The sequence below is a fragment of the Halyomorpha halys genome, unplaced genomic scaffold (genome assembly GCF_000696795.3).
Source record: "Halyomorpha halys isolate HHAL.00 unplaced genomic scaffold, Hhal_1.1 Scaffold343.1, whole genome shotgun sequence".
Classification (NCBI taxonomy): Eukaryota; Metazoa; Arthropoda; class Insecta; order Hemiptera; family Pentatomidae; genus Halyomorpha; species Halyomorpha halys.
In genome coordinates this window covers 1,642,632-1,669,536 of record NW_027109758.1, presented here as the reverse complement: position 1 = coordinate 1,669,536, position 26,905 = coordinate 1,642,632, and the positions used below count along the sequence as shown (strand labels likewise).

General features: G+C 30.6%; 1 protein-coding gene across 1 annotated transcript in view; it reads right to left on the bottom strand.

The window, feature by feature from the left end:
• Positions 1-1,652: 1,652 nt before the first annotated feature.
• The window catches only part of hh (hedgehog signaling protein), a 79,647-nt gene continuing 54,394 nt past the window's right edge, over positions 1,653-26,905 (bottom strand). The window contains exons 2-3 of the mRNA XM_014421795.2: positions 15,147-15,408; positions 1,653-3,524 (exon numbers count right to left, since the gene is read on the bottom strand). Of these exons, the coding sequence (XP_014277281.1) occupies positions 2,836-3,524; positions 15,147-15,408 (951 nt within the window). The 3' untranslated portion in view covers positions 1,653-2,835. The remainder of the gene's footprint in view (positions 3,525-15,146; positions 15,409-26,905) is intronic.

Sequence of the window (26,905 nt, the reverse complement as noted above, 5' to 3'; positions counted from 1 at the left end):
AAGTTGAACAGGCTGTTCAATATATATTTTTCATTCAAAACATCTATTATTTAGGTCTTTAAAAAAAAAAAATGTTTCCATAGATCGTGTGTTGTCGGTTTTGACCTCATTGAAAAAAAAAATGAAAAAAAACTCGCTTAGTCTTTTAAATAAAATAATTATTGCATTAAGTATACTACATTTAATTTTTCTTTTCCAAATAGTGTGTATTGCTGAGTTGATTTTAGAAACGGAATCAGTATAAAATTTTAATTACCTTTTAGAAAGGGCCAAAGTCTGAAAATTAAACAAAGCTGTTTTAAAATTCTAGAATTTAATTGGAGAATACATAAATAAGATCGTTCAAGACTGGGCCATAGCTTTTCCTGATTCGGCCAACTTAAATGTTGAAGAATGTCATCCAATGGGATAAATGTCTACTGGAAATAACGACTAAATATAGAATAGTGCCAAACTTATACTACCTACTCAACAAATTTATTTTTGGAAAAATTATTTCCTTACCAATGATAAAATTTAAACTAACTAACGGACTATAGCTTATTCAAATATTAATTTTGGAAAATGATTGGTGTAATAATTGGGCCTATTCTGCATGTTTTAATTGGGGGATAATCAAAAGTTTAAAATAAAAACTTTAAATAATATAACTTTTTAACAAATCCAATTTTAGAGTTTTGATTTTAATAGAATATTGAATGGCCTATTCATTTTGTTCTATATAAAAGAATATTTGTTAGAGTTTCATAAATAATTGGGGAAAGGTTTACTAACAGCACAAATATATTAAGTATACAAAGTATTTTTCCAGCAATGGTTTTTTGAGATTATAATTTATTGAAGTTTAATTGTCATACATGTTGAAAGGTAGAAAGAGGAAGGGAATAGGAGAAAGCTGCTTATTTTTATATATTTCTTCTGATTTATAAGATATTGCATCAGTAGCTTAATGTAATTAGGATCAGGAATTGTTGATGATGGTTGATTTCAAAGATATTATGGGGGTTTGATTTATATTGATTATAATTTTATTTCATTAATATTAAACAAAATTAGTTCATGTAAAAAAAGAAAGAAAAAAATCTGTAAACTTTCTTATGATGTGATAAGCAGTTACAAACATGAAATTTCAAACCCTCCTGGTACAAAAATGATAGAATTGACATTGATATTTCTAGTAGCAACCGCAAGTCTATTTACATATAAATATGCACACATTAATTATTTTGTTTAAATTTCTATAAAACACAAATCTTGAATGAATCATCATGATTAAAACTATTACTTATTGATTAATTCTGGTAGCTATTTTTTACAAATGTTTTAGTGGAGTGTGTCATATCTGAAACATAATAAATGCCTTTATAACTGTTTATATTATAATTATGCTATTTTTGAATTTAATTTAATATTGGTTTTTAGTTGTAATAAGGAAAGTCCTAAATGAATTTTGAGGTCTTAAATGTTTTATTTATTATTGAAACTTTATATTATAAGTTTCATTCATCTTCATGATAGGTGTTTAGATAAATTAATAGGTTAAATATTGATTGGTAAAATTGGTTTTTTGGAGTGATAAAAAAATAAAATAAAATAAGCAATTCTGATATACCTTAAAATCATGTTTATTTTTTATAAAGTTATTTTTTCTTCACTGCACTATAAAATTATTAGTCAAAATATGAAAAACACTATTGTAATTTTGGATACATTATTTTTTAACATTGCTCAACATTAGTATATCACATTACAGCAAAATTTCATAAATAACATGTAAGAATGGTATTGTAAAAATGGAAAAATAAAATGGTAAACTATATTTAAAAACTGTACAAGAATAGCATTATAAAATTATATAATATACATACTTATTTACAATCTAAAATACACAATGGTGGCTCATAAATAAATAATATTTACATATTACTTTAGGCAGTACATAAATAATGAGCTAATTTTGATTTATATTATATTTATATATTGCTATAGTAAAGCTCTATAAGTTTGATCACAATAAATTGGTACTCAATTTACAACTTAAAAATATTCTGTGAACTTGGTTTGGAATATACTTGGTTATTTTTGAACATTTCTTAAACATAACTGACCCTAGTAGATTCATCACTGTTTTAATTGTATTTTTATCTATACAATTTTTTCTATTTTTAACATAAATATATATTCTTTCTTATATATCTTTGCGATAATATAAGGTTTTAATTTGTTGTGATGGCTCTTATAAATAACCAATAAATAAACCAAGTTCACAAATATAATATTTTTTTCTGTACAAGACTAAGAAATATTACAAGTATATATTACAATGATATATTTACATACTTAAAAATCTATTAGTTTACAGGCGAGTTCATAACCATATTCGAATATTAATTTTTTTTTTTTCGAATTAAGTAGTCGCCAAGGGAATGATTTACAATTTTTAAATATACACAATTTATAAATAAAAAATATATAAATTAAATATGTAACAAATGTTAAGTCTTTTAGGTAATTTTTAAATAAGCGTTCTTGCAGAGCCAAGAGAAAGGACTGTTTGGTTTAATTCATTTATTTAAAAAACAACTCCATTAATGAAATATTATGATTCGATTTTTATATTTTGCAGTTCTAGTGATTAATTTAATAAATCATAACTGTCAATTTTTTTTACTACAAGAATATACTCGCCCTCTAAAAATTTTGTGAATCCTAATTCATATCAAGTACTATATTAATGGTAAATTTAACAATATTTTGAGGAGTCAGCAGCTCTTTAATGACCAAACAAGGCTCTAATGATTAATCTTATATAAACTATTAATTAACTAGTTTTCTTCATACTTCATTCACATCACTTGTGTCATACATTAAAAATTTTGGTGCAACATAGGATGAAAATTTATATAAGAAAAAAGGATACCAAGGTATTCCTTTCACTGCAGTCTCTTTAGAATGCACAGAACTTTGACGGAATGTAACTAGGCTGTAAAACCTAGAAATAGCCTCCTTTGCATTTACATATAATCTTATAGGTGCAAAAGCTAAATGAGCTATGGTTTGGCTTTCTATAACTGCATAACAAGATGCAACAACCCTATCAACTATCACAGTTCCGGTTTTAGTCAAAGGAGCATATACTCCTATATCAAGAACTAATTTGGAATTAATAACTTTTTCTTGACGGAGTTCACCTTTATCCGAGCTAACCAAGAGAACATCTCCTAATTTTATCCTAGCTGCAAATACATTCTCCAATGTGTTATTACTCTTTACTCTTATGAGGAGATGTTGTGGAGTTACCCGCAGATTGGTGGATGTAGTATTGATCTCCAAAAACTGCCTTCTGCTGTCAGGGTTCCTATCTAAGAACATTATTACCTCAGAATAAACAATTTTGCCATTGTCATAGGTGGCAACTTCGTCCCCAATTTTCAAGTCTGACAGTTTCTTCTTCCCTCCTCCAGGTACTTCAACAGTGCTGTTTCCGGTGAAACATCCTCCATTCTTAGCTGCTTGAGAAGATTCTGAAATAAGAAAATATTCAATTATAAATAAACAATTATATAAATTCCATATAATTTTTATACATGTTTACTAACAAATTTAAAATTTTATTTTTACACCATTTAATATTTTTATTTTACAGTACCAGCAATGCCCTAGGAAGTGGGGTGCCACCATGGTAAGGCATGATACTACTAGCTCTAATGACCCTGGTTCGAATCTGGCTGGGCAGAAAATTGTTTTCTGTTACACTGAAGCCTTTTTTTTCCACCAGCAATAAAGCAGCATAAAGTAATCAATCACTAATTAGCTAGTCGACCATCAGTTATATATTAGACTTTTATAGATATAACTAATGGTCAAATAAAATAATAACTAATGGAATTTGTATTCCTTGATTGAAGATTCCTGTTTCATTAAAATCCATGGTGGAGGAAGGACTACAGCATATGGAGGTGTGATGGATTAACCCAAAAGCAATGTTCAGGGCATCTGTTAACAGTGAGGCACCATCAATTCATTCTTTAAAGTTGCAGTGGAGTATATCACCAAGTAGTTGAGTATGTACAAAGTATATTGGCTATTGAATTACATCTAAAAAATATTAAGTAAGTGGACATTAACTAGTAGAATGCTAGAAGTAATTTTTAATATCTTTACATTTCAAAGAACAGTTAGTTGGCAAACTTGTAGCTGAAGTGGGAAGAAATGGGGGTATTTGTACATTCTCAAAATTGCACATAATTATTATTTTTCTTGTGGTGTATTCTGTAATGCCTCATCAAACTTAAATGATTTTAAGAAGTATTCAGAATATTTCAATACCTGATTGATTCTTATCTTGAAAATTCAAATTATATCGGTTTTATTAATAAATATGTCCAAAAAAATTTTAGAGAAGCAGGAACTATAAAAACTAAATTTTGCCATGCTGAACTATGTCCATTTGAGGTAGTAGTTCACAAAACCAGCTCAAATAACGAGAGTTCATTCAAATTCAAAAATTAAGTTATAGAGAATGTCATTGTGTTTCCATTAAATTATTACCGTTTTTGTTTTATAATTTTTATATATATTTTTCAATTTTATTACTCATTTATTATAACTCATATTACGCGTACTCTTTATCTCAATTTTACCCCCGATGATGGCCTCAGCATGTTTAGGTCGAAACGTCGGTAGTCAATAATATAAGTGGGTTTTGAATTTCCCGGTATTGAAGTTATTTGTGTAAATCTGTATCCAACTTAATAACAGACAATATGACATGTTTGTTTCTAAATGTGGATTCCTTCTAGATATTCCTAACGTCGATAGCCAAAATTGTTCAGGTAAGAGATATCGCAGCATATATTAGTTCCATAATTGCAAAAAGAATTACTAAAAAATGCATTATTTGTTCGGAAGACTAGATCGAATGGGAGACACTGCAAGAGGAGCCGCTACAGGGAGGAGCACTTAACCGGAGTGATCTATCGGCGTGCTAGATGTAGGCTTAGAGGTAGGGGTCCTTGTAGTTTATGTTAAACAGGCCGACAAAGGGGGCTGTCCTGTCACCTTATCTCCGCCCTCCCAGGGTTCTCTCTCTACTGCTCTGCTCAGCTGTTTGTCTTCTCATCTCTCTTCTTCCTTTTCAAATATCGATTATTTTGAACTCATTCATTGTTAGCAAACTTATAATATTCTTCTGATGCATTGAATAATCTGATTTTGAAGTACTGAGAGCAACACAAAATATGACAATGCACAGCGTAGATATCTTTAGTTGACAGGAGCTCTAATAAGTTTATATTATCGAAATAACCAGAACAAATCATTATTGATATTAATCTTTTATATTCTTTCCAATTATAAATGTTGTGGTGCAATGATGAGCGGTTAATTAGACAAAGGTGTCAAGATGGTATGCTTTGAGTCTGTAATTTGTTCGGAGATTGTATCAGAAGAAAGCCAAAATGATTTCAGATACATCCCTATATGCATTGTGTTGATATGACCTTCTTTTAAGATACTGTTCTGAATTACCAAATCAGGATTTCCCCTCAGTTCACTTCACAGAGAAATTACTATATAAGATTGTTGTGCTATTTTGTCCTTGTCTTTCGTATTAGTATAGAGTTTGGATAAGGTGGGCGTTTTTTTGTATTTAATTGCATAATCATTTTTGTTTAGAGTTTTTGACATCCTCTCAAAGAGTGTTGGCATATAAGGAATTGTTTATTATATTTGCCTGTTGGTTTCTTGGGGTTGAGGTTGTATCAATGTTGGTGTTAGTAATTGGTTGACTAGTTCATGTGGATATCCATTTGTTAGGAGGAGATCTACTACTTTATTTTCTTCTGTTTTTAGGGGATGTGCGTGCCTGGTTTATTAAATTTTTCGCGGTGTTGATTTTATATCTTTTTGGATATTGGTTAGTATAGTGTATATATTTTCCAGAGTGAATAGTTTTTTTCCACCATTTTCTTTCTATTTCTCCATTTGATTTTCTAATTAAAAATACATCGAAAAATGATATTTTTTTTTTCTATTTTGAATTCTATGGTAAAATTTAGTCTAGGTCTCCTCCTAACAAATGGGTACCCATATAAACTGGTGTGCCAATTATTAAAGCAAACACGAACATTGACAGCCTGAACCCCAAGAAATTAACAGCAAAAGATACTACACAAGGCCTTATGTACCAACCCTTTAAGAGATGATATCAAAAAAATCTAAACAAAAACGATTACGCAATTCATGCAAAAACGCGGGTCCCTTATCCAAACTTTACACCAATACGAAAGACTAAGACAAAACAATCTAATATAGCTATATATATAGCTTTCATAGAGCTACAATCTAATATAATATATGAAATTTTCTGTGAAGAGAACTGCGGGAAATCCTATTTTGGTACTTGAGAACAGTATCTTAAAAGAAGGGTATATCAACACAAATATAGTTATAACTCTATAATAAACAACTCCAACAAACCTGACCAAATTGCTCTCACTACACATTTTAGACTAACCGGCCATAAATTCAAATTTGACGCACCAAAAATTATATATCGGACATATGTAGAAGCTATAAAAATTTGGCTATCAACAAAAAATCGGATGTACACAATTTAAATTCATGTTACTCTAACCTAATACATACATAAGGCACAATTAACAACACTGAATATAAACAGACAAAATAGAAAACAGAAATGACAGACGGATTGCCTGCTGAAAAGAATGGTTATGTGTTGGAAAAAAAAAAAAAGCACTCTACCTCCATTTCAAAATCTATTCAGTTCTGACTCAAACCATTTAACAAATTAAAAGAATTTATCATTAGATGGCAATATGAAAATAAATCGAAGACACGATAATAATAGCAGTAGATCAGTTAAAAAAAAACAATGAAATAGATTTAAAAAAAAACTAATATATAGATCTAAAAAACAAAATGTTAGTTATATAAATAAGTTAAATTATATATCTGTGCCATAAATTAGTAATAATGTATTCAATATGATACACTTTCATTATTTCGGCACTCCTAATGTTATGTGTCAGCAATCCTTAGTTTCTAATGAGCTTTCGGTCGCGAAGTAGGATAACTCACAAAATGAAAACTGTTATAATTTTAAAATGTTATTGTACCCCAGATCTTGGGACAATATAATATTCTTGTAAAATGCCAATATTGATTTATATTGTTTCAATATTTGAATTATTAAATTAACAACATGTTGGGAATTTAATATTTGACAAAATGAGATTGTTCTCTATTTTATTAGAGTTAAGAAGTTGAAAAACAATTAGGGTTATTACATAGCATTACCCCGTTGTTTAATGTCAATTAAAATATTTCTCAACAAGGAAACTATATTTTTAATAATGATCTTAATGGAAGGGTCTTATCTTTAGCTTCTTGGATTTGAAATTAAAATTCTGATAAAGAAAATACCGCTTGACGTTTTTCTTAAATTATACACATTAATATTTCAAATATAAAAACACAATAAGGTTTTCACAAATACTGGTGATGGTATTCCTACATTGAACTTCCGTCCAGAAGACACCCGGATCTAACATTGTTATGAATTACATGCAACAAATTCGTGAACATGAAATGTAATTTTTCAAATAATTGTTGCATGTTGTATTTAAAATCCCTCGTAATGGAAATAGCAACTATATATTTCAAAGAGACTTGCGAACGGCCTTTCCTTTTGTTGTATCGGCACCTTAGCGTGTGGCCCACGTGATTACCTGAGAAGACCCCAAACTACCCCAATATTTATATTGACCCTGCCCAGGGGGTCGCCTCTTTAACCGCCGCCAGTTTTTGTGCCTGTTTGTGGCAGCCACACTAATGGACCACGGAGACAAATCGTCAAACAGTCCTCAGGTCACTACAGGGGCCCGCCCGATATATGATTCGCTTTGTTAATTTATTACTGGATACCTTTCCAACTGTTTGATGCCGCCCTCATGTGGAGGAGAATGGAAATACCTTCAGCGCTCTGCGGCTTCCACTTCCGCCATTGTTTTCCTTCTCAACAAAAGAGACGGAACCTGCTTTGACAGCAGAACCAATACATTATGTTCTATATTATGTATTTTCCGGTCTGTCCCAAGGGAATAGTACGTTCCTGTTATGAATTATCATTTGCAAATCAACAATCTTCTACAGCTTACAAAAACAACTAAACTAAGCTCTTCTTTTCAACTTAGATTATATTAGTTTTTGGAAAGTAAACTGTTAATTAATATTTTGAGAGGTTTGAATTTGATATGTTGATTGTAGTTCATTCTATCTATTACGAACGATTGATTAATTGATCATTTAAATACAATGTTCTAATCTAATTTTGTGAAAAAAAAAAAAAGAAGTAAAGTTTTTATCCTAAACATTTTGTTACCAATTTAATTGTTAGAATAATCAACGATTGGTATAACGGACTTGATATATTATCCTGTTATAATTTCTGTATTTGGTGGTACAAACAAGAAGATCCATTTTACCTTAATGATTTGTAATAATTGTTATTTTTAATCTTTTTTGAAATATACATTCTGAGTAGTGTTTACTTTTTACTTTCACTTAGCTATGTGTAAAATATATTTTTATAGCTACAAAAAAAATAAAAAATTGTAGTTCATAATTTAGGCCTTCCACGGTCTTTACATTTTCTTTTTGAAAATTAACAAAACGGCGATACTTCAACATGAACCCACCAATCTACATAAAACTTGGGTGAAGCATCCAGGGTGGTAAGCGAAAGTTGTGTCATGCGCGCATCGAACTTTCTGAAGAGCTGCTATCCTTAATGCCCTCCTTATGTCTGCCAATGATTTGTGATTATGTAATTTATTTCTACAATTAAACTCCAAATTGAATTTTAAATGTGGTGTATTGCAATTATATACATAACAGAAATCAGTGGTCAAGACCTAACGGTTCTGTGACAAACGGACATCCAGAATTTCGAGAAATGACTTCAGTTAAGTACATCAGCCGTTACAATTTTCAGCTCAGTAAACTTTAAGAGTAGACAAATGTTAAATATTTTCGAGGAAAACATTTGAAGGTTGGTATTCGTTAGTCAAATAACGGGCAAAGGGATTATTTTGCCAGGTAGCTGGAAGGTGGCTTTTGGCTTAGTTGGGTCCCAAAACTGATTTTACGACCGACTTGACCGGTAGTAAAAGTTAAGTAGATGGTATTCTGAAAAGAGTCTTTTCCGGTTAGTGTACCGAAAAGGTCTTTCACAGAAAACGACTTGAATGTAGCAGAAAATATGTCTTAACAAAAAATAATAGAAATAGAAATTCTTGAAAAATCCATGTTATTGTTACCATAATAATCGTATTGAGATTAGTCAAACATTATTGATAAGGGGGTAGAGAATCAGTGAGCAGTTGAAAGTTCGGGTTGAAGATTATTTTCTTAAGCGTTTCTATTAAAAAAAAATCAAACAAATTTCAATAGCTGTTATGAGAGGATTACTTCGGCATCTATTTACATAAGTACACATTAACATGGATGCTCCGTTGATGGTAGAAATTCCTACAACAAGAGTCTCAGAAAATAAAACCATATATACATTTTCTAAAACAAAATCAAATAAGAAAATAAAACCATATATACATTTTTAAAAAAATAAAATCATAATTTCCTAAGTTTTCCTTATACTCGGAACCCTTATAAACGGAAAAATATTTGTGGAATAAAAAAACCCTCATTTACATTTTTATGTAATTCATAAAATCAATTCACAAAATCATATTTAATATATAGATGATTGATGTGAAATTGAAAATGGTTAGGGCTGTATTCAAGAAAAAAAAAAAAGTAAAAATAAAATAAAGTAATACAAAGTAATAAAGTAATATAATTTCTTCAGCTTTCTTTATACGCAGTCATTACGATATATTAAATGGAATTACTATTAAATCTTAAAAGGTTTAAGTGTACAGGTTCGAATCAAAATTATTTGTTTGTTTTTAACATTTCGGTAAAATTAACAAAAAATAGTCTTGTGAAAAACCTTTACAAATTTATTTAAGAACAATATTGTGAACAATAAACGACTTTCATTATTTACAATTAATATTACTGACAAAATTCTAAGTTTATTTATTTTTTATGATAACTTTTATGATAAATTTTTATGATAACTTTATGAGACTTTATTGATATATTTTCAGTTATTTTTTTAAGAAAGTGTAACTTTTATTCTATAAGACAAGTACTTCTCTACAACAGCTAACAATAAAATATCGATTGTTTTCGCCAATATCTCTGCCACTATATCATCAACTTGTAATTACAAAAATATTTGTTATCATAGTATTATTATAATAGGATTGTGCATTTCAACAATTCAGTTCTTATATTTAGAAATTTATTTCGCTTGAAGAGATGTATGCTGGTTTTGGTTTGATATTACTACGGATAATTCAGATTTTATTATTATTATTTGAAGTAAAGTAATTGTTGATGGAACTAACCTTAATAATTGTTGATGGAACTATACCTTTTATCAATGATTATAATTATAAAATCACTATTATATTATTATATAAGTATATAAGGAATTATTTATTATTTATACAAGGATTATATATGAAATTAAAATAATACGGCAGCAATTTTACCACGACAAAAAAAACTTACACTGAAGAGTAAGCTGACAACTTAGCGCCATTACGAATATTTCAGTAATTCAGTTCTTATATTTAGAAAATTAGTTCGCTCCAAGAGATGCCTCCACGACTTATTAATGTAGAAGAATACAACTTTACCTATTATGTATGATAGAATATGAGGTTGATCTTGTATTCAGTACAAACCTTTGTACTTCACATGTATATAAATAATATTTTCTTTTACTACTAATAGGTTCTTTATTTTTTATTTTAAAAATTAACCGTTATTGCTAATTCTCATTGTATTATAAGTCTATATTTATTTATTTTCAAGAAAAGGAGCCCTTAATACATTTTACTTCCTTTATTTCAATATATTATGGAAGACGTTTCGGACAAACTCTGCATTATCCAATCCATCAGCGAATTACTGCACCAGAAATAGTTAAGTTTGAAAATGGCGGAAATAGGTTTTACGAGCTATGATGAACATATCGAAACCGATATGGTTCTTGTGTCAAAACATTTTTCTTTAGCTTAGCACGCTAAAGAAACTCTCCGCGATTTTCTGACTTTACCAACTTTAGAAATATGAATGGAGACAAGCAAACATAAAAACAAGGATTGCTCAAATTCTCTTGAATAGAGGGGTCTTACTATGGATGTAATTTCTATTGGCAAGACGTATGATGTGCCCAATCTTAGGTTTTTATTCACAACAATAATTTCGGTTGGAACGCAATTACGATTAATCCAGTTTTATTTTTTTATAATGTTAATGAATGGAACTAGTGTCTAATGTACAATACGACGTTGATCTTGTGTAATTTGTCAACAGGCAGTGGAAATTTTAAAGAGCCCTAATAGAAGAACTCTGTAGAGGAGATAAGATCTGGTGGGGACATTACTTCTGGACTTGGCGTCTTGGACTCCTCTTCTTCAGAAGTCGCTAGGGCGCCCACGTGTGGAATGCAGTCTTCTAAAAACCACCCCTCTTGAATCTGTTTATAGCCTCATTTAAATAAAGAAGCATCAAGTATCCGAGTCTCCGGCTCTGTTTGTGATTTATGTGAGCTGTTTGGTCAGTTAACGGGATCAGCTTTATATATCTCATTAATTAAAACGCCATATCCACAAGATTTAGTATGTGAGAAATCCATAGGTGTTTGCGGGATTGGGACGTAACTATTTGTATAAGTTTTACCGTTTAAAATCAGTAATATCTCTCCCACTATTGGGATGAAAGAATTATAAAAATACAATATTATACCATGGATTACATAAAAATTATACTATACAAATCGAAAGAGAAGCAACTAGAATTGTACGGACCTAAATGCTATGACCAATGGCATCCTACCTAGGGAAAGCATTTGAAGACGATAGTAGCTCGAGTGGGTGGTGGGTCCTGAAAAGGGAAGAGAGGTTATTAATTCACCCTGAGGGATGCCACCCTTTATCTGATCCTCTCTTCTAAACACCATATAAATTTATATTTATCACTTGACAAGTTTTTTATCCCTCGCTTCTTGTCTTGCACCTTCAAAATCTACATACGTCTAGGTTTCTTTTTAAACCATTAACATTTTAACTTTTCGGATACATTAATATATTATGGTCAAAATATTATCACAATATACCAGTCCTCTTTTCGAATGTGAATCATAAAATATATTAAATTTAAGCAGGTATTTTGTTTTTAATCGACGAGATAAATTGATGGTGATTCGGATATTAGTTATTAATCTAAGCAATCTTAATATTATTGAATAATTAAGTGAAGTATTTGTTGATAGTTTTTGTTACATAACGCATATAAACCTCCATGAGAAAAATGTCATGTTGAAAATGTTGAGGTATTCAGAATAAGGCTCAGATTTGTTTTTACTTCATACTCTGTAATTTAAATCAGTATATAATTAGCTACAAGAGGCTCTATCCCGAAGAGTTATCCCATTAAAAAAAATAAATAAAGTTAAAAACAGAGAAAAATAATAATTCTTTTCTGAGAACATGGAACACCAAATATTTCTCATTAAAAATCAACACTTGTGAAATCGAAAAGAAATTGGCAATTTAAAAACGTATTCACGCATATTGAAAAGAGAAAAAACAACACTTCAAACCGAATACGTGCGAAGTATATATTACAGGTAGATGCCCTCCATTTTTAGAAGTCCACTCCTTTACTTTTTCTTTTCTTTTTTTTTTTTTCGTTGGGATGAAAGGAACCGACCGTCGTAGTAATAAAAGTTGAAAATACAGCGTGAATCCTAAAATGTTATCTGAAATATAAGTAGGAGTTGATCTTTGTCCGAGGTTGATGTATTGCCAGCGAGGAAGTATGAGGTATGGCGGGGTAAGCGAGTCTATTTCACGCTACATTGTCTCTCCGCACTTCTGTCCCACGGTAGTGTGAATGAGAATGGAATATACTCCACCACTGAGGGTAAGTGCCAACGGTATTAGCGATCTCCATGTCAGCTCAAAGGAAAATCAATAGTTAATTTAACGTGATCATATCCATGAAAAAATCCTACAAGGTTCAACCCAGGTGGGATTAAAGCTTTAATTCTTGAATTTAAAATAACTTGTGATCTGATTTAAATTCGACTGAGTGATGAAATTGAGTCATGGAATCTTGCGCTATTAAACTGACGTCTCAAGAAGTATTTCTGTCTCCAAAATCAAAACATTGGAATAAAAAAAAATAGATTGATGAATGCTGTATTCTGATTTGAACATGTAAAAAGTTCTTTATACGCTATTCCAAGGACATTGGATTGCCGACCTTGCGGACGGCTTTGTCTGTTCTAAGGTCGGCAATGTGACTAATACCGCCGATCTAGACGTGGCTGGTTGGATCGATGACCTAACGCCATTCGATATAAGCAACTATTGGCGGCAGATGGTCGCTCTTAATAATAGGGCGAAATTGCAATTTATACATCAGATGGCCCCTAGAGAAAGCAAATTTGTATTAAGAAGAAAGAAGGCGTTGACCAGAAATTATAAGAGATGATGGATGGAAGATTACATTGGCCACAATTAAGGGACCCGCCCTGGAGCTGGTTATACCCGTCGCTTTCCTCCTCTAATCACTTCGATATATTACTGTTATAATCGACTCCAGATCGTCCATCGGTGATGAGATTTAGCTATGTAATTAATGGTGGGCAAATGGTAATTTTCATGCCTCCGATACGAACCAGAAAGTGGTAACTTGCTCACTTACGCCTATTATTATCTTGGCGAGGAACCCCTGTAAAAAGATATACAATATTACAACCTATGTCTTGATTTTTTTTTCTCTCTGTAGAACAATTCAACTAGTATTCATATATATATCATAGTTGGATTTTAACTAAAATAAGAACGGTTGCAACAAATTAATGAGGTTTACATTGTTTCCACACATTTCGTAACTAGCTTGAAGTTACGATACACCAGAGTTTTTAGTATTTAATATGCCACATCACACTAGTAGGAATTATTTAGGCAAGACTAGAGGATGAGAATACAATTTATAGCGGCTGGGAATGATGATAGATGAGCCAGCTCTCATAATAGTCACTAATTGAATCTGACCCGAGAACGCTCATTTCAACTGTGCTAAAGTAGAAAGGATAGCAGGATAGCAGGCATACCATTTCAAACAGTTCCACCACCTCTCAACTGGTTTACTTACCAAATTATTTATATAAAATATATGTGAATACTCTATCACACCAGCAACATAATAAAATTAATTTAGGTAGACAAGTCATACAATGAACCAAGTACGACTGCTGGAAACAACCTGGTGTTTCACAATTCGATTGATAAAACAAAACAACTCACGTTTATAGATTATAGATATATTTTAAATCGAAAACTCGCGGCTTGGCTTCAACAATTCTGAACTGGTTCTACAGACAAAAACCTTTCGCTGTAATATCAGTTAATGTTCAAAATGGGTCCATTCTGGTGGAAATTCAGAAACCCGTGGTATTTTCTTAATAGCCGCAGTTTGACCTAGTGATTATTACAACTACGAATCTGTTAGAAGAAATTTTTCATTCCAAAAAAAGTCTATTTTTCTGTTGTACGTCTCTAGCCAGAAAGCAGAAAGTTCAGTACTGGTTTTGATTTTCGTTTGTAACATTTTATGGAAATTTAATGTTCTTCAGCTCTTTAATGTTTTTTATTACTGGTTTTTTCATGCATTAGTTTGACCAAGCCCTCTTGCGCTGGTGGTAATTGTGTGTAAATGATACCTTAGGTGGTAACTGAAGAGGTTTGGTAAGGAAACATTGGTCTTGTATCTTTAGTATCCGATGTCAGCAGCATACATTCCAACATGATTGGGAACTCAAGAGTTATATATATTATATAAAATGAGTGGTAACTTAGATTGCTATCCATAACCGCAATAATTTAATAAATAAATAGAAGATGTTGCGTAATTTATTCCACAAGTTTAGAGTAATCTCAGAATCTTACTTATTACTAATCTAAGGTGTTGGAAATTACCTGATTTAACGGAACAATGGATGTGCGCCCTGGACTCATAGTAGACCCAGTCGAAGCCCGCTTCCACCGCTAGCCTCGCTAGCATCCCGTACTTGGAGCGGTCCCTGTCACTGGTAGTGATGTCCACGGCGCGGCCCTCGTAATGGAGCGAGTCCACGGCGTGGTAGCCCTCCTCATCCCAGCCCTCCGTCACCCGCAGCTTGACGCCGGGCCACTGGTTCATCACTGAGATAGCCAACGTGTTCAGTTTCTCCATGCACCTCTGAAAGATTAAGAATTGTTTTAATAATCATATTGGATGTGTTGGTTATCAAGCGTTGGAAAATTATAGTTCAACTGATTATTTTAAATCAGATGGGATACAAATAATATTTGAAGAAGTAGAGGTAGTAAAGCGTAGAAATTTAAAGCAGGATGCAGTTATAGTATCCCCTGTATTACATTCAATAAAGAGCATATCATGAGATCCCTGGAATATAATTTAGTTATATTAAATTAGAATTGAATTTTGATTTGATATAGATAACCGCCTTCCCCTCTCTTTATGATTGCTTATATTCCTCATTCACAATATTATAATTACTAGCTGAGGATAAGTTTTGTACCTTGCTCCTTTACAAAGAAATGACCGTATAGATCATTCACCTCCAAAATATTTTCCTTAAGATCACAACCAATGCCAAATATTATTCCAGCCACGAGAACAGAACAAGAATTAATAAAAAAAAAAAAGAACCAGTTGTTCAAAAAGCTGATACCTGGAGTTGTTGAATGAGCTGTGGCTCCAGTATTCGGATGCAATGGACAACTTGTATTATTCGCTGACCATCTCCGATGCGGCATTAAAAAAGGAAAAGAAAAAAAGAACTCAGCTAGCTGGGGCTGGTCGCTCCCATTTATGCTAACGGATTTATGGGGTGAAATCAATTTAAAATTTAACAAGATTAAAAAGCCGACAAATAAAACATGCGGCCCGTTCCCAGACTATTGCATTTGCATTTTAATGGTGCGAAAATTACAGTTTAAAAAAAGAAAGCGACAAAGGGCCCTGGAATCCCCCACCGTGGAGGGAGAGGGGGGGGGTGTGCCTCTGCATCCGCTGATAATTTCAGGATTTTTCGGTCGGTTCCGATCTTATCTCCTCTCCCTGTCTAGCCTTTTTGTATAAATGGTTGCTATCCTTATTTTTTTTTAATTAATGAAGGCAGTGTTTGGAGCAATATAATCAGTGTAAAGACATTCGATTACATTCAATAATGTAAATACTCACAAAACGATATTTCGAAATATTTACAACTTTTCAAAAATAAAATGAATATCGTCCTCATTGGTTGTGAGAATATTGAAACTAGCATTAATTGGGTATACTATACTCGCCAATTAAAACGTTTAGTAATTTGGACTCGACTCTATTCGAACTCATTTCACGACTCAACAATTGCAGCAAAATCATCTCAATGTAATTAAACCAATTTCTCTCCAGTTGAAAACGACAAACGGATACCAACCAAGGAGGGATAGATGCGGTATAAAGCTGCAGATAAAGAACCCAGTTGCAGAGCGCCTCTTTATGGGGCCATGATTACTAACGAAGGCCTAATAAAACCATAGCCTAACATAAAGGTGCACATGTTGCAGGCCTTTTATTTAATTCCACAGTTGGCTGGTGGCAATAAAATTGAGCGGTAATATCGTTTAGTCTCCCTCTGGAGGAGGCATCGTAAAGCAGAATAGTGTTCTGTCTACTGGATTCCTTCCGACATGCAAATATTAAGGGCGAAAAAAAAAACCTTTGCATTTGTGAATTTCTTTGTTATAAATTTAAATTAATTTGGAGTAGTTTGAATTTTGTTTCATGGTAAACAAATCTGTTTATTCATTACCTTTGATAGCTTACATTCGAGACTACATAAAAAATTTAAAAAGTAAACTAGAAAAATACCAACGCAATAATACTCGTTGGTGGAGTCCTTTGTCATTAGAACCAATGGAATTTTACATTACTTTTTTATTTCATGAAGTATATATGAAATTTAAAAAAAGTAGATAATAATTAAACTATTAAATTAATAGTTTTGGACTTAGAAGGATAATGAAAGATTAAGTGTAAGTATGAAGGTAGAAACAGTTATAAATAACCAGTCCGTACATAGCACAAATAAAATTAATAAATAAATTATTAGAAAATATTATTCCTGATATACATTGTATATAAATAGTAACTGTTCTGAATTTTTAAAATGATAGATATCTGGACCTTGCGAAAGTGTTATCATTTTTGTAGAACAGTCTTTTAAGCATAAGATCCTTTAATATTTTTCTAGGTTTGGGAGCAAATATTAACAGTTAGGTTCATTTTTATGGAATGGACATATTGTACCTGGAATAAACATAAAATTTTGACATTGACATACATCCCTAGGTACAAATGGAATAAAAGGTTGACAGTTGCTCGGATCAGAGCAGGTAAACCTTTTTGGATGTCAGTTTTTATTACAGTAAGTTGATGGGTTTATTATTTCTGAAGTTGGTGAATTTATGGTTTCCAATGGACAGACACCAGGATTATGGCCCCTAGAAACACCTGAGACCAAGGAAATGAGGAAGTCTCCTCAACAAGTTCTACCTGAGAGTCGGAATATATACCGTTAGTTTATTTTAAAGTTACTTTATATTCAGGCTCGTAATAAGAACAAAAAAAAAATAAATTGTGTTATTCTTTACTAAATAAAACAGAATGAACTGGTCAGCTTCGAAGCATTAAGATTGCCCATTTTGAAACTCAAATACTTTTACCATAATAAGAGTAGTTTGTGTTCTTACGTCAAAATAGTTATTATTCACTATTTATAATTTTATATATTTACCGATATGAAAATAAATAACAACTATCTCAACCAAGAAAAATTAAAACGTGATACTTTGTAAAAATAAGTTATAAAAAAATTGTAAAAATAAGTAAATACATTTTAAATAATAGTTTTATTTGTTGGTGGAAGATCTTGATATTTTTTTTTGAGAAATTAATTGTAATAATTAATTTTAAAAAATTAAAAGTAAGTAAAATGTTATTGATTTATCAACACCGTCTTTATTAATATTGAATTAGGTTTATTGAATTAAAATTAACACCGTAGTTCTTATTCCAGGATCATAATAATAAATACAAATAATTGTATTTAGAAGGTTATTAAATTTATTTCTTTTTCACAAAAAATTATCATCTATTTTTATATGATTTATTAGATTCTTTGTAAGGACAAGTTATAATAACAATGCTCTACACTCCTAGAAAAAAAGTATGAAGGGATAAAGTTTTTATATCTGTCACTTTATTTATTTATTTTTTCCATAGCTAGATAAAAAATATGGCTTATAAAGCTGCTTGAAATTGAACACTCATACTAACATTAATGCCAATGATTTCATAGGACATGATCCTTTCCATCCTCGATAAACGTCGGAGTCAAATAGAGTATTCGTTTTATGAATGGAGTAAGTATAATTTATGAACTAAGTGAAGGGCGTGGCGAATAGTATGGCCTAATCCAATCGAGAATAGTGCTATTCCCTTCCGGCCTAAGGTCCGGTGCTGTAGTGATGGCGGCCATTATTTCACGCCCTTATCCTTTAGGACCCTGGTTACTGTTATATCATCAAACAGCAAGTAATATAAAATTTATGAGTAATACAGAAGTAATAAATTCAACAATTTTAGAATAATTTAAGACTAATTTCCAATCGAATATGGCACTACACTATTATTTCACTTAGAATAGCATTTTTTTTTTTTAAATATGGGTCCCATATTTAGAAATAAAAATTATGTTATTTCAGGTATTTATTTTTCACGTTTGAATTAATCATATTAATATTATATCAGATTTAGAATTCATTTTTCAGAAAATCGTCAAAATACAGAGGGCAATTGGTAATATAACCAATATCCTGACAAAAATATATTGCTCTAAAAGAAAAAAAAAACAGGGTATAACTACAGAAATAGAGTAGAAAAAAAGGAATGAATTGGATACAAAAAATAATATGAAATGATATTTTGTTAATTTTACATTACATACTGCTAAATATTTCTATTACTTTTATATAGGATTTGTGTTGGATTTTTTATTGAAAAAACATTAAATATTCCCAAACCTTACGATTTTCAGGGAAACATTATGTTTTTAAAACAAAACCATACCTAAAATATTTTTTACATTAATTTTAATAAATAAAAACAAAAAAATAAAACATTACAAATATTAGACAACCGATTCCAATCTTTATTGAGATTCTATGTCAATCACCCAAAAGTTTTTTTAAAACATTAAAACATCTAAATGATTTAAGTAAAAATTTAAATTCTATAATAAATTCAAAAAACCACTTTCATTGTTTCAAGAATATTAACACCGTTCCTTAAAGGTCTTGCAGATATATTTACTCTCTGTATTAATATTCTATTTTTTTCTTGTAAAAAGTAGTACAAATACATATTTGTTTTTTATTAATTGAATTAAAAATAATAATATAGAATTAGTATTTAATAGAACAAAATATTGCCCTATTTCCACTTCTTTAGCAGAAAATCGACAGGATTCTAGCAAACAGTGATTATTATTGAATCAGTTGAGAGTTCATTCAATTCTGATTAATATGAATATAATCAAATTTTAATTTAAATTTCTTCTACAAACCGTTTTATGTATTAAAATATGTTTTATAAAATTCTTACATGTATATTGCATATCATTGACCGATTCTATTTAAAAACTAAATAAAATAATGATCACCTTAATTAAAAAGAAAATGTTTTTTTTTAAATTATGAGAAAGCTCTTTCTTCCACTATCAAGTGAAAATCACACCACTTAAAAAATGTTAGTATCCAGACATTTATTTTAAAGACACTTCAATACCTAATTATACTTTCATTTTGTCTATTAATGATAATTATTATTATATAATTACTTCACAGCTTTTAAGACATGTTTACCTAAGTGGCCGATTATTAAATTCTAAATGCCAGGGATAAGTAGCAGCTCAGAGACGTCTAGTCGTGACAGAAGAATTGCTAACAGCTAAAACATAAGGTGCCATTTCCAAGTCTATTAGGTGGGGCTGTTAGGACTTATTAACAGACAGATTATTCTCATCCGATTCTAAATCCTCTTCAAGAACCTGTAATTTGACTGGTTTGCAAAAGCTGAGTATACTTAAGACTTGAGACGAACAAGCAGGTTTATACAGGTATATTTGTTATTCTTAAGGTAGAACTTTACAATAATAATTGGCATATATTAAAGCAGCTGTCAAATGGTGTCGAAACTGGATAAAAGGTATGGAAATGGATGGCAAACATAGAAAAATCAACTTGTCAGGTCACGCAACCCATTATCCTTCCCTCCCGTTATGGCCAATTATGGTATTTGTTCAAGAAGTAAAATTTCTTGAATAGAAGTTAGTGTGAAATTGCTCCATCAAATTTATAATAGATTTTAAATATCACAGGAAATTACAGCATAATGTATAATTTTTTGCACAACAATTAATAACAGCAATTAGACCCAGATAAATAATTCTAAAGATAAAATTATGGTTCGAAATTGCTAAAAGAATTTTCACTCATGAACTCACGAAACTGTTATTCAATAAAATATGGAACAGAGCCATGTTGAAATATGTAGGAATGAATTCAATCATATTTAATAGTCATCTTAACAATAGTCACCATATATATTATATCATATTATATATTTATAATTCTTTTTTTTTTTTTCCGAGTTTATGTGAGTTGCGTTCAGCGTGAGCTGCATTAGATAGCATTGCCACTTGCAATTACACCATATTACATAAAAGTTAATAGAATTTATTGAAAAAATAAACTTAAATATAAGAGCGCACATATCCACATTAATGAGCCGGTGTTATTAAAATTCTCCCATCCCGGTCGGTTCAACTACCGTTCTGATTCTACATGCTTTTGTTCTATTTTCCTCTGCCGACCATAGTGGTTTTTTCCAAGTTGTTTATTTTCCCGAGCTCATGTAACCCTTGGAAGAGGCACGTCCTAGCCGTACGACCAATCATCTCCAAGCGGCTCAATCAAATGTCGACGTACAGAGCGTGAAGAAGATATTAAAGGAATTCCAAACTGACTTACTCATCCCTTACTCTTTGGCATCTCCGGTCATTGAATGATAGGAACCTAACCTTACTTTGTTTTATTAGTGTTTATTAATAATTCTGTAATAAACAAATAAATTGGAAAATGAAGCTTTTAAATATTACATGTAAAATAATAATTTAAATAAACGCATAATCGAGTAACAGATTATTCCGAAATTTCAGATTTAAAAAATAGAGAATCTATTGTTTTAGAGTATCTGTAACTGTAAGGTATTTCTTTTGGCAGTTATGTTGTGGCTATTGTACCTGTAACACAGATTCCTGAGTATGCAGGTGCGGTTTAGTTTCGCAAGGCAATAACAGTTGGAAGTGTTTTTTCCTTCACTAGAAGTAGGAGCCCAGATGGTTTGATTTCAGATTTTATGGGACAAGTATTCTATAGGAGATTCTAGTGAGATGGCTGGATTATTGATATGGATTTCATGAAGTATATTGCCGCCTTTCCTTTTTTCTTCTACTTCAATCACCAGGACCATACTTCATTCCCCAGAATCATCACTACTGCGCTGCGATATTTTTAACATTATATAACAAGCAATCTTATTTAAATGTAAAAAAAAAATACCGGTTTCCAAATAAATATAAGAATAGAAGCAAATTATGAAAATTGCAAATTTTCTTATAAAGAACCGTAAAAATTGAAAAATAAATTTGCATATGATTAACTGAAATTAAAATTAATACCAGACCATTTCCATCCAAATCCCCAACTTCTCCTCGCTCCCTCCAAATCAGGGCTAAATCGGACAAGCCGTTAAAGTTGTTCCGAGAAAATACTTTTACGTATAATCAATGGAAAGTTGATGGAAACTAATAAAATCAATCTGAGACCAAATAAATACCATTTTGCATAATTCATGAAAATTACATCAAAATCGGATGGAGCCATGAATTTCATTACATACAGACGGAGAAGTAGACAAAGCTTCTCTACCTTCACCAGTGAGGAAGAAACTTAAATTATAAGAATACTCACTTATTTGGTGAGGATTTATTTATAATGTCTAAGTATATTTTAAAACCTTACTGGGTAGAGTGACATAAGTGATAGATCTTCTATTTTAATCAGAATTTTAGAAGCTGGTTAGGGGTGGCATCCCTGTAATATGTATGAACCTTGAAAGCTTTTAAAATATACCTTATTTTAGGGTATGCTACGAGTTTGTTGGTTTATATTTATATATATTTGATTAATATAGGAGTGAATAGAGAGAGAGAAGCGAGGACAGAGACTAGACAATAGCCGGCAGCTACACATACACAGGGGCCATTTTGTTACTTTTTGTCGAGAGAGTTTGTGAGTTTTTTGTCCCGGTGGTGGGAGGCCCGGGACCCCGCCCCCTTCCCCCCTTCGGGTCCCGCAACATAGCATTAGAGCTGCCCGCCCGTCCTCATTACATAGCTCGTTGTATTCTCTTCAGAATATCGTCTTTATTACTCTTTAATAATGATATAATAAAATATATTAAATCTGCATCGAATAGTGACACAAACTATAAATATGCAATTAATTCCTTTGGGACATTATTTGACAACATACAACATGAAATACTTGATATCCATTTCCTATCTTTCTGAATTAAAACATATATGCATTCATAAAGTATAATGTAATACATCTGAAAGTTATTTCACATAAATTTTTGGGATTAACTGAATGGATTTACTATAATTTATTAGGGTGTACTTAAATAGCCAGATACATTTATAATGTTATCTAACTGTCATATTTGTAGTTGTTGCAGACGAACGCCATGAAAGTATCAAAGAAATAGTTCTAATTATATTTAAACAATTATAATTACCATTAATCATATAATTTTGTTATATATTCTTTTTGGTCATTCCGTTTTCTTCTTCTTTTCCAGACTAATATGCGCTAGTCGATTATAAAGATATCTCATATTTTATCAATTGAAGTATTTAACAATGTGATTGTTTATAATTCCATTTTTTTTTTTTTATCACAGTTGTACTATTTTTAAAAATCTTTCCGTAATATTGAAGCATGTATTTTATTTTTTCATTATTTTTACTTATTTTTAAATTTAATAATGTTTGGTAAATAAACTAATTATTATTCATTCTAATTTATTAAATTAAATTAGTTGTGTTTCTTTACCCATTTACAAATAATATAATATAATATATTATATTAATTTAAAAGTATGATTAAATAATGTGTATTTACTTATTAAATATAAATAAATACATGAAACCTTTTTTATACATATCTATGAAGAATTTCGTATTATTAAAAAAAAATTAAATAATGATATAAATTAGTGAAAAAATTCTTGTATACAAAAATTACTACTGTTGTAGTACTATTGAGATATTGTTTTATAAAAAGATAGATGGAAATAAATAATTAATGAAGTGTTAACCATTCAAGTATTATCCTTGTTTGTTTGGTTTAAATAACGTTGTTGAAATAGGATGAGTTATCTTTAGTCACCATTTTGACAGGGTTTTTTTTTGGGGGGGGGGGAAGACGGTCTTATTTTATTTTTCATGTTGTAAAATTCTTTATTTAATTTGTTTAATATCAGATAATGCTCAACTTGTATAATATAAAAGCTAATGCTTAAATTACTTTTTATTATTCTATTTAAAAGGATTTCGATTCCTGATGTTACCTAAACAGGTGAGACATAGACCAGTTAAAGGTTAACTGATACTTGAGAGTATCAAGGCTTTGTTCAATATATTACAATAGTTAGATAAATACCAATTTTAATTAAAATTTTACAATCATCAATTTGAAGGTTGCTATCCAATTGTTAGTGTAAACCATAGCCTTTTAAAGATAAAAAATAAAACCGATATGATATATTATATAACAACATAACAATTGTATAGATATTTATTTAATATTGGTTTAGTGCTACTTTTGCTCTATGTAAGAAGTAAATAAATCGAATTTCAGCTCTAAATCGTAATAAAAATATATTTAAAATGAATGTATATAATTATTGACACAATAAATACTTTATTATAAATGAAAACTAAGCTACATAGGATTGAATACGGTGAGGAAGAAATTGTATTTTTAATGGTTACGGCGAGAAGGGTGCAGTGCGACGACCCGGAGAGACTGCACGATCCTTCCAAACTGTTTAACTTTTATTATCTAATTTAGTTTAACAGGTCTCAGGATGGTTAATGCTTAGAGGGGGATCTTTTGTTTTATCTTCTTCTATTTGTTCAATTAAATAAAATGGTTTTGTGGGTAAGGAAACCATTAAAAGTGGTATATAACACTTCTCAAAGACTGTTTAATTCGTCTTTTCTAATTAAATGCGGTCAATGCTATAAATTAAAAAGGCGTGCGTCTTGGAGCTAATATTTTTCTCAGTAGATGGAATGCACTATGTTTTTTTAAGGAATCTAAAAAAAAAAAACTTCGAAGGTCAATTGTTTTAATTGCATTTTCAAAATCATCATTAATTAACAGACTTTTGTTGTTTAAATTAGTCTTAAGTTGAATATTTTATTATGAACTGGTTAGTGCGATTAAAGGGATACAGTAATTTATATGGTGTAACAGCCTGAGGGCGTTGTTGCTAAAACTATTGCAGTACCAGCTATATTTATGTAATGTTTTTAAAGATATTAATTCTCCAATAGTATATATAATTAGAAAGTTGCAGTATGTGAACAGCACTTTAAATTGAAAATTCTAAAAGATCTTTGTTTATATCAATAGAAAGTCTTAAAATATTTAAATTCAATTTATTATTTTTAGGATTTAATTATAAATACCAGGAATAAACGTGAGGTATTCTTTTTTTTTTTAATAAGATATCATACATCACCTCCAAGGGAATTAGCTCTTAGATTTTTTATTTATATATAGCTTATTAACCTGGTTATTTGTGTTTAACTTATTTATTCATTTAACTTACTTTTTGTTTTTTAAATCCATATATTGGTTGTTTTTTTAAATATATATATTAACTAATCTACTGCTGTGAATATTGCGTCTTTGATTTATTTTTATATTGATATCTAATAATAAATTCTTTTAATTTGTTTAACGGGTGAAGCGTGGGTTGCGATGACTGGAAGGTATGAGAGATTAAAATAGGGAGAGTGAAATTATTAAATAAATGGAATATGATCTGTAAATGGAATAAAAATGCTAAATAGGGAAATAAATAGTTAAAATATATTGTATGTAGTATATAGACGATGATTGATTGCAAAAAAAAATGGAGTAGAAAAAAAACTTGTTGATATATCATGTAGTGTATATATTTCCGATCATGGATTGATTTGCATACTGTGTTCTGTAGCATTCCAATGTATTTGGGCAGCAAGGCTAAATGAAGCATTTCTTTCTTCTAACGTATTTTTTGCTTTTTTTTTCATAAATAAGTTTTCATATAATAATAAATAATTAATTTAATTCACCACGCCGCCTATAGTATCTGATTGGTTTTCATTATTTATTCAGATAAGGTTTAGTATGACCTAATGAACTGATAACTGTGTTTAAAAAAAACAGTGAACTATAAAAGCTGAAGAGGGATCCACAGTATTCCCGCAATGTCCTGGAAGAGAGAAAATATATGAATTAAGAACCATTGGGTTTTTAGTTCTTAATTCTCGACCTCAAGACAATTATACAATTAAAAACTTATAAGAAGGCTAGATCATATGATAACAAAATGAATAAATTATTAGTCCAAGTGATCGAATAAAAAGTAGTTTTACAAAATGATTAAAATAAAAAAAATAAAGACAAAAGCTGATGAATGAAGGCTACGAAGGGGAGCGGCAGAGAGGAGATCTCCCGCTGAGGGTAACGTTTCACAAGATTTACTCTCAAAGGTCGGTATCAGTTTTTTTTCCTCCGGGGCTGGGGCTGCCTGTGGAAGAATTAATGCTTCGCGTGTTGGATCAATAATTACAAGGGGGACATCTCAGCCCCTGCTTATTTATTACTTTGGCCCTTCCCTTATCGTCTGTATTCCTTTCCTCTTCTGTTTTTTGTCATCCTCCCGTTCTCGTCCTAATAGGAATGCGGAAAAAGGGAGGAGCGGGGAGGCTTTACATCTTGCAGCCTCCAAACATGGCTGCTCTCCTATGGATAAAACAATTCATTGCCAAGATGGCGTGGTTTCCTAATGGCTATTAACTATCTTCTCAACTAAATATAATTGCTTCAAACAATATGTTTCTTTTAAAAAAGTCATTAATCATCGAATGTAAGAATAATTTTTTATAAAGCCCTTGAAAATTGCAATAAAAAAAATAATAGGTATTCGTCATTATATTGAATTAAATATGAAAGGATTATAAAGTTAAGAAAAACTGCCATTCACCACTTTCATAAAATATATGCACTATTTGCATAGTCTTGAGATAGTTCCCTTATGCAGCCACTAAAAGGATACATCAATGTGAAAAATAATACAGAATTCGAATAGAAGTTATCTTCTATATCTATGTAATTATTATACTGTAAATCATAGAGCATCAAATAAAATTTTGATTTTGCAATTTAGGCTGAACAGCATCAGACAGGAGCGCGTTTTATATTCCTAGTATAATAATTTTATAATT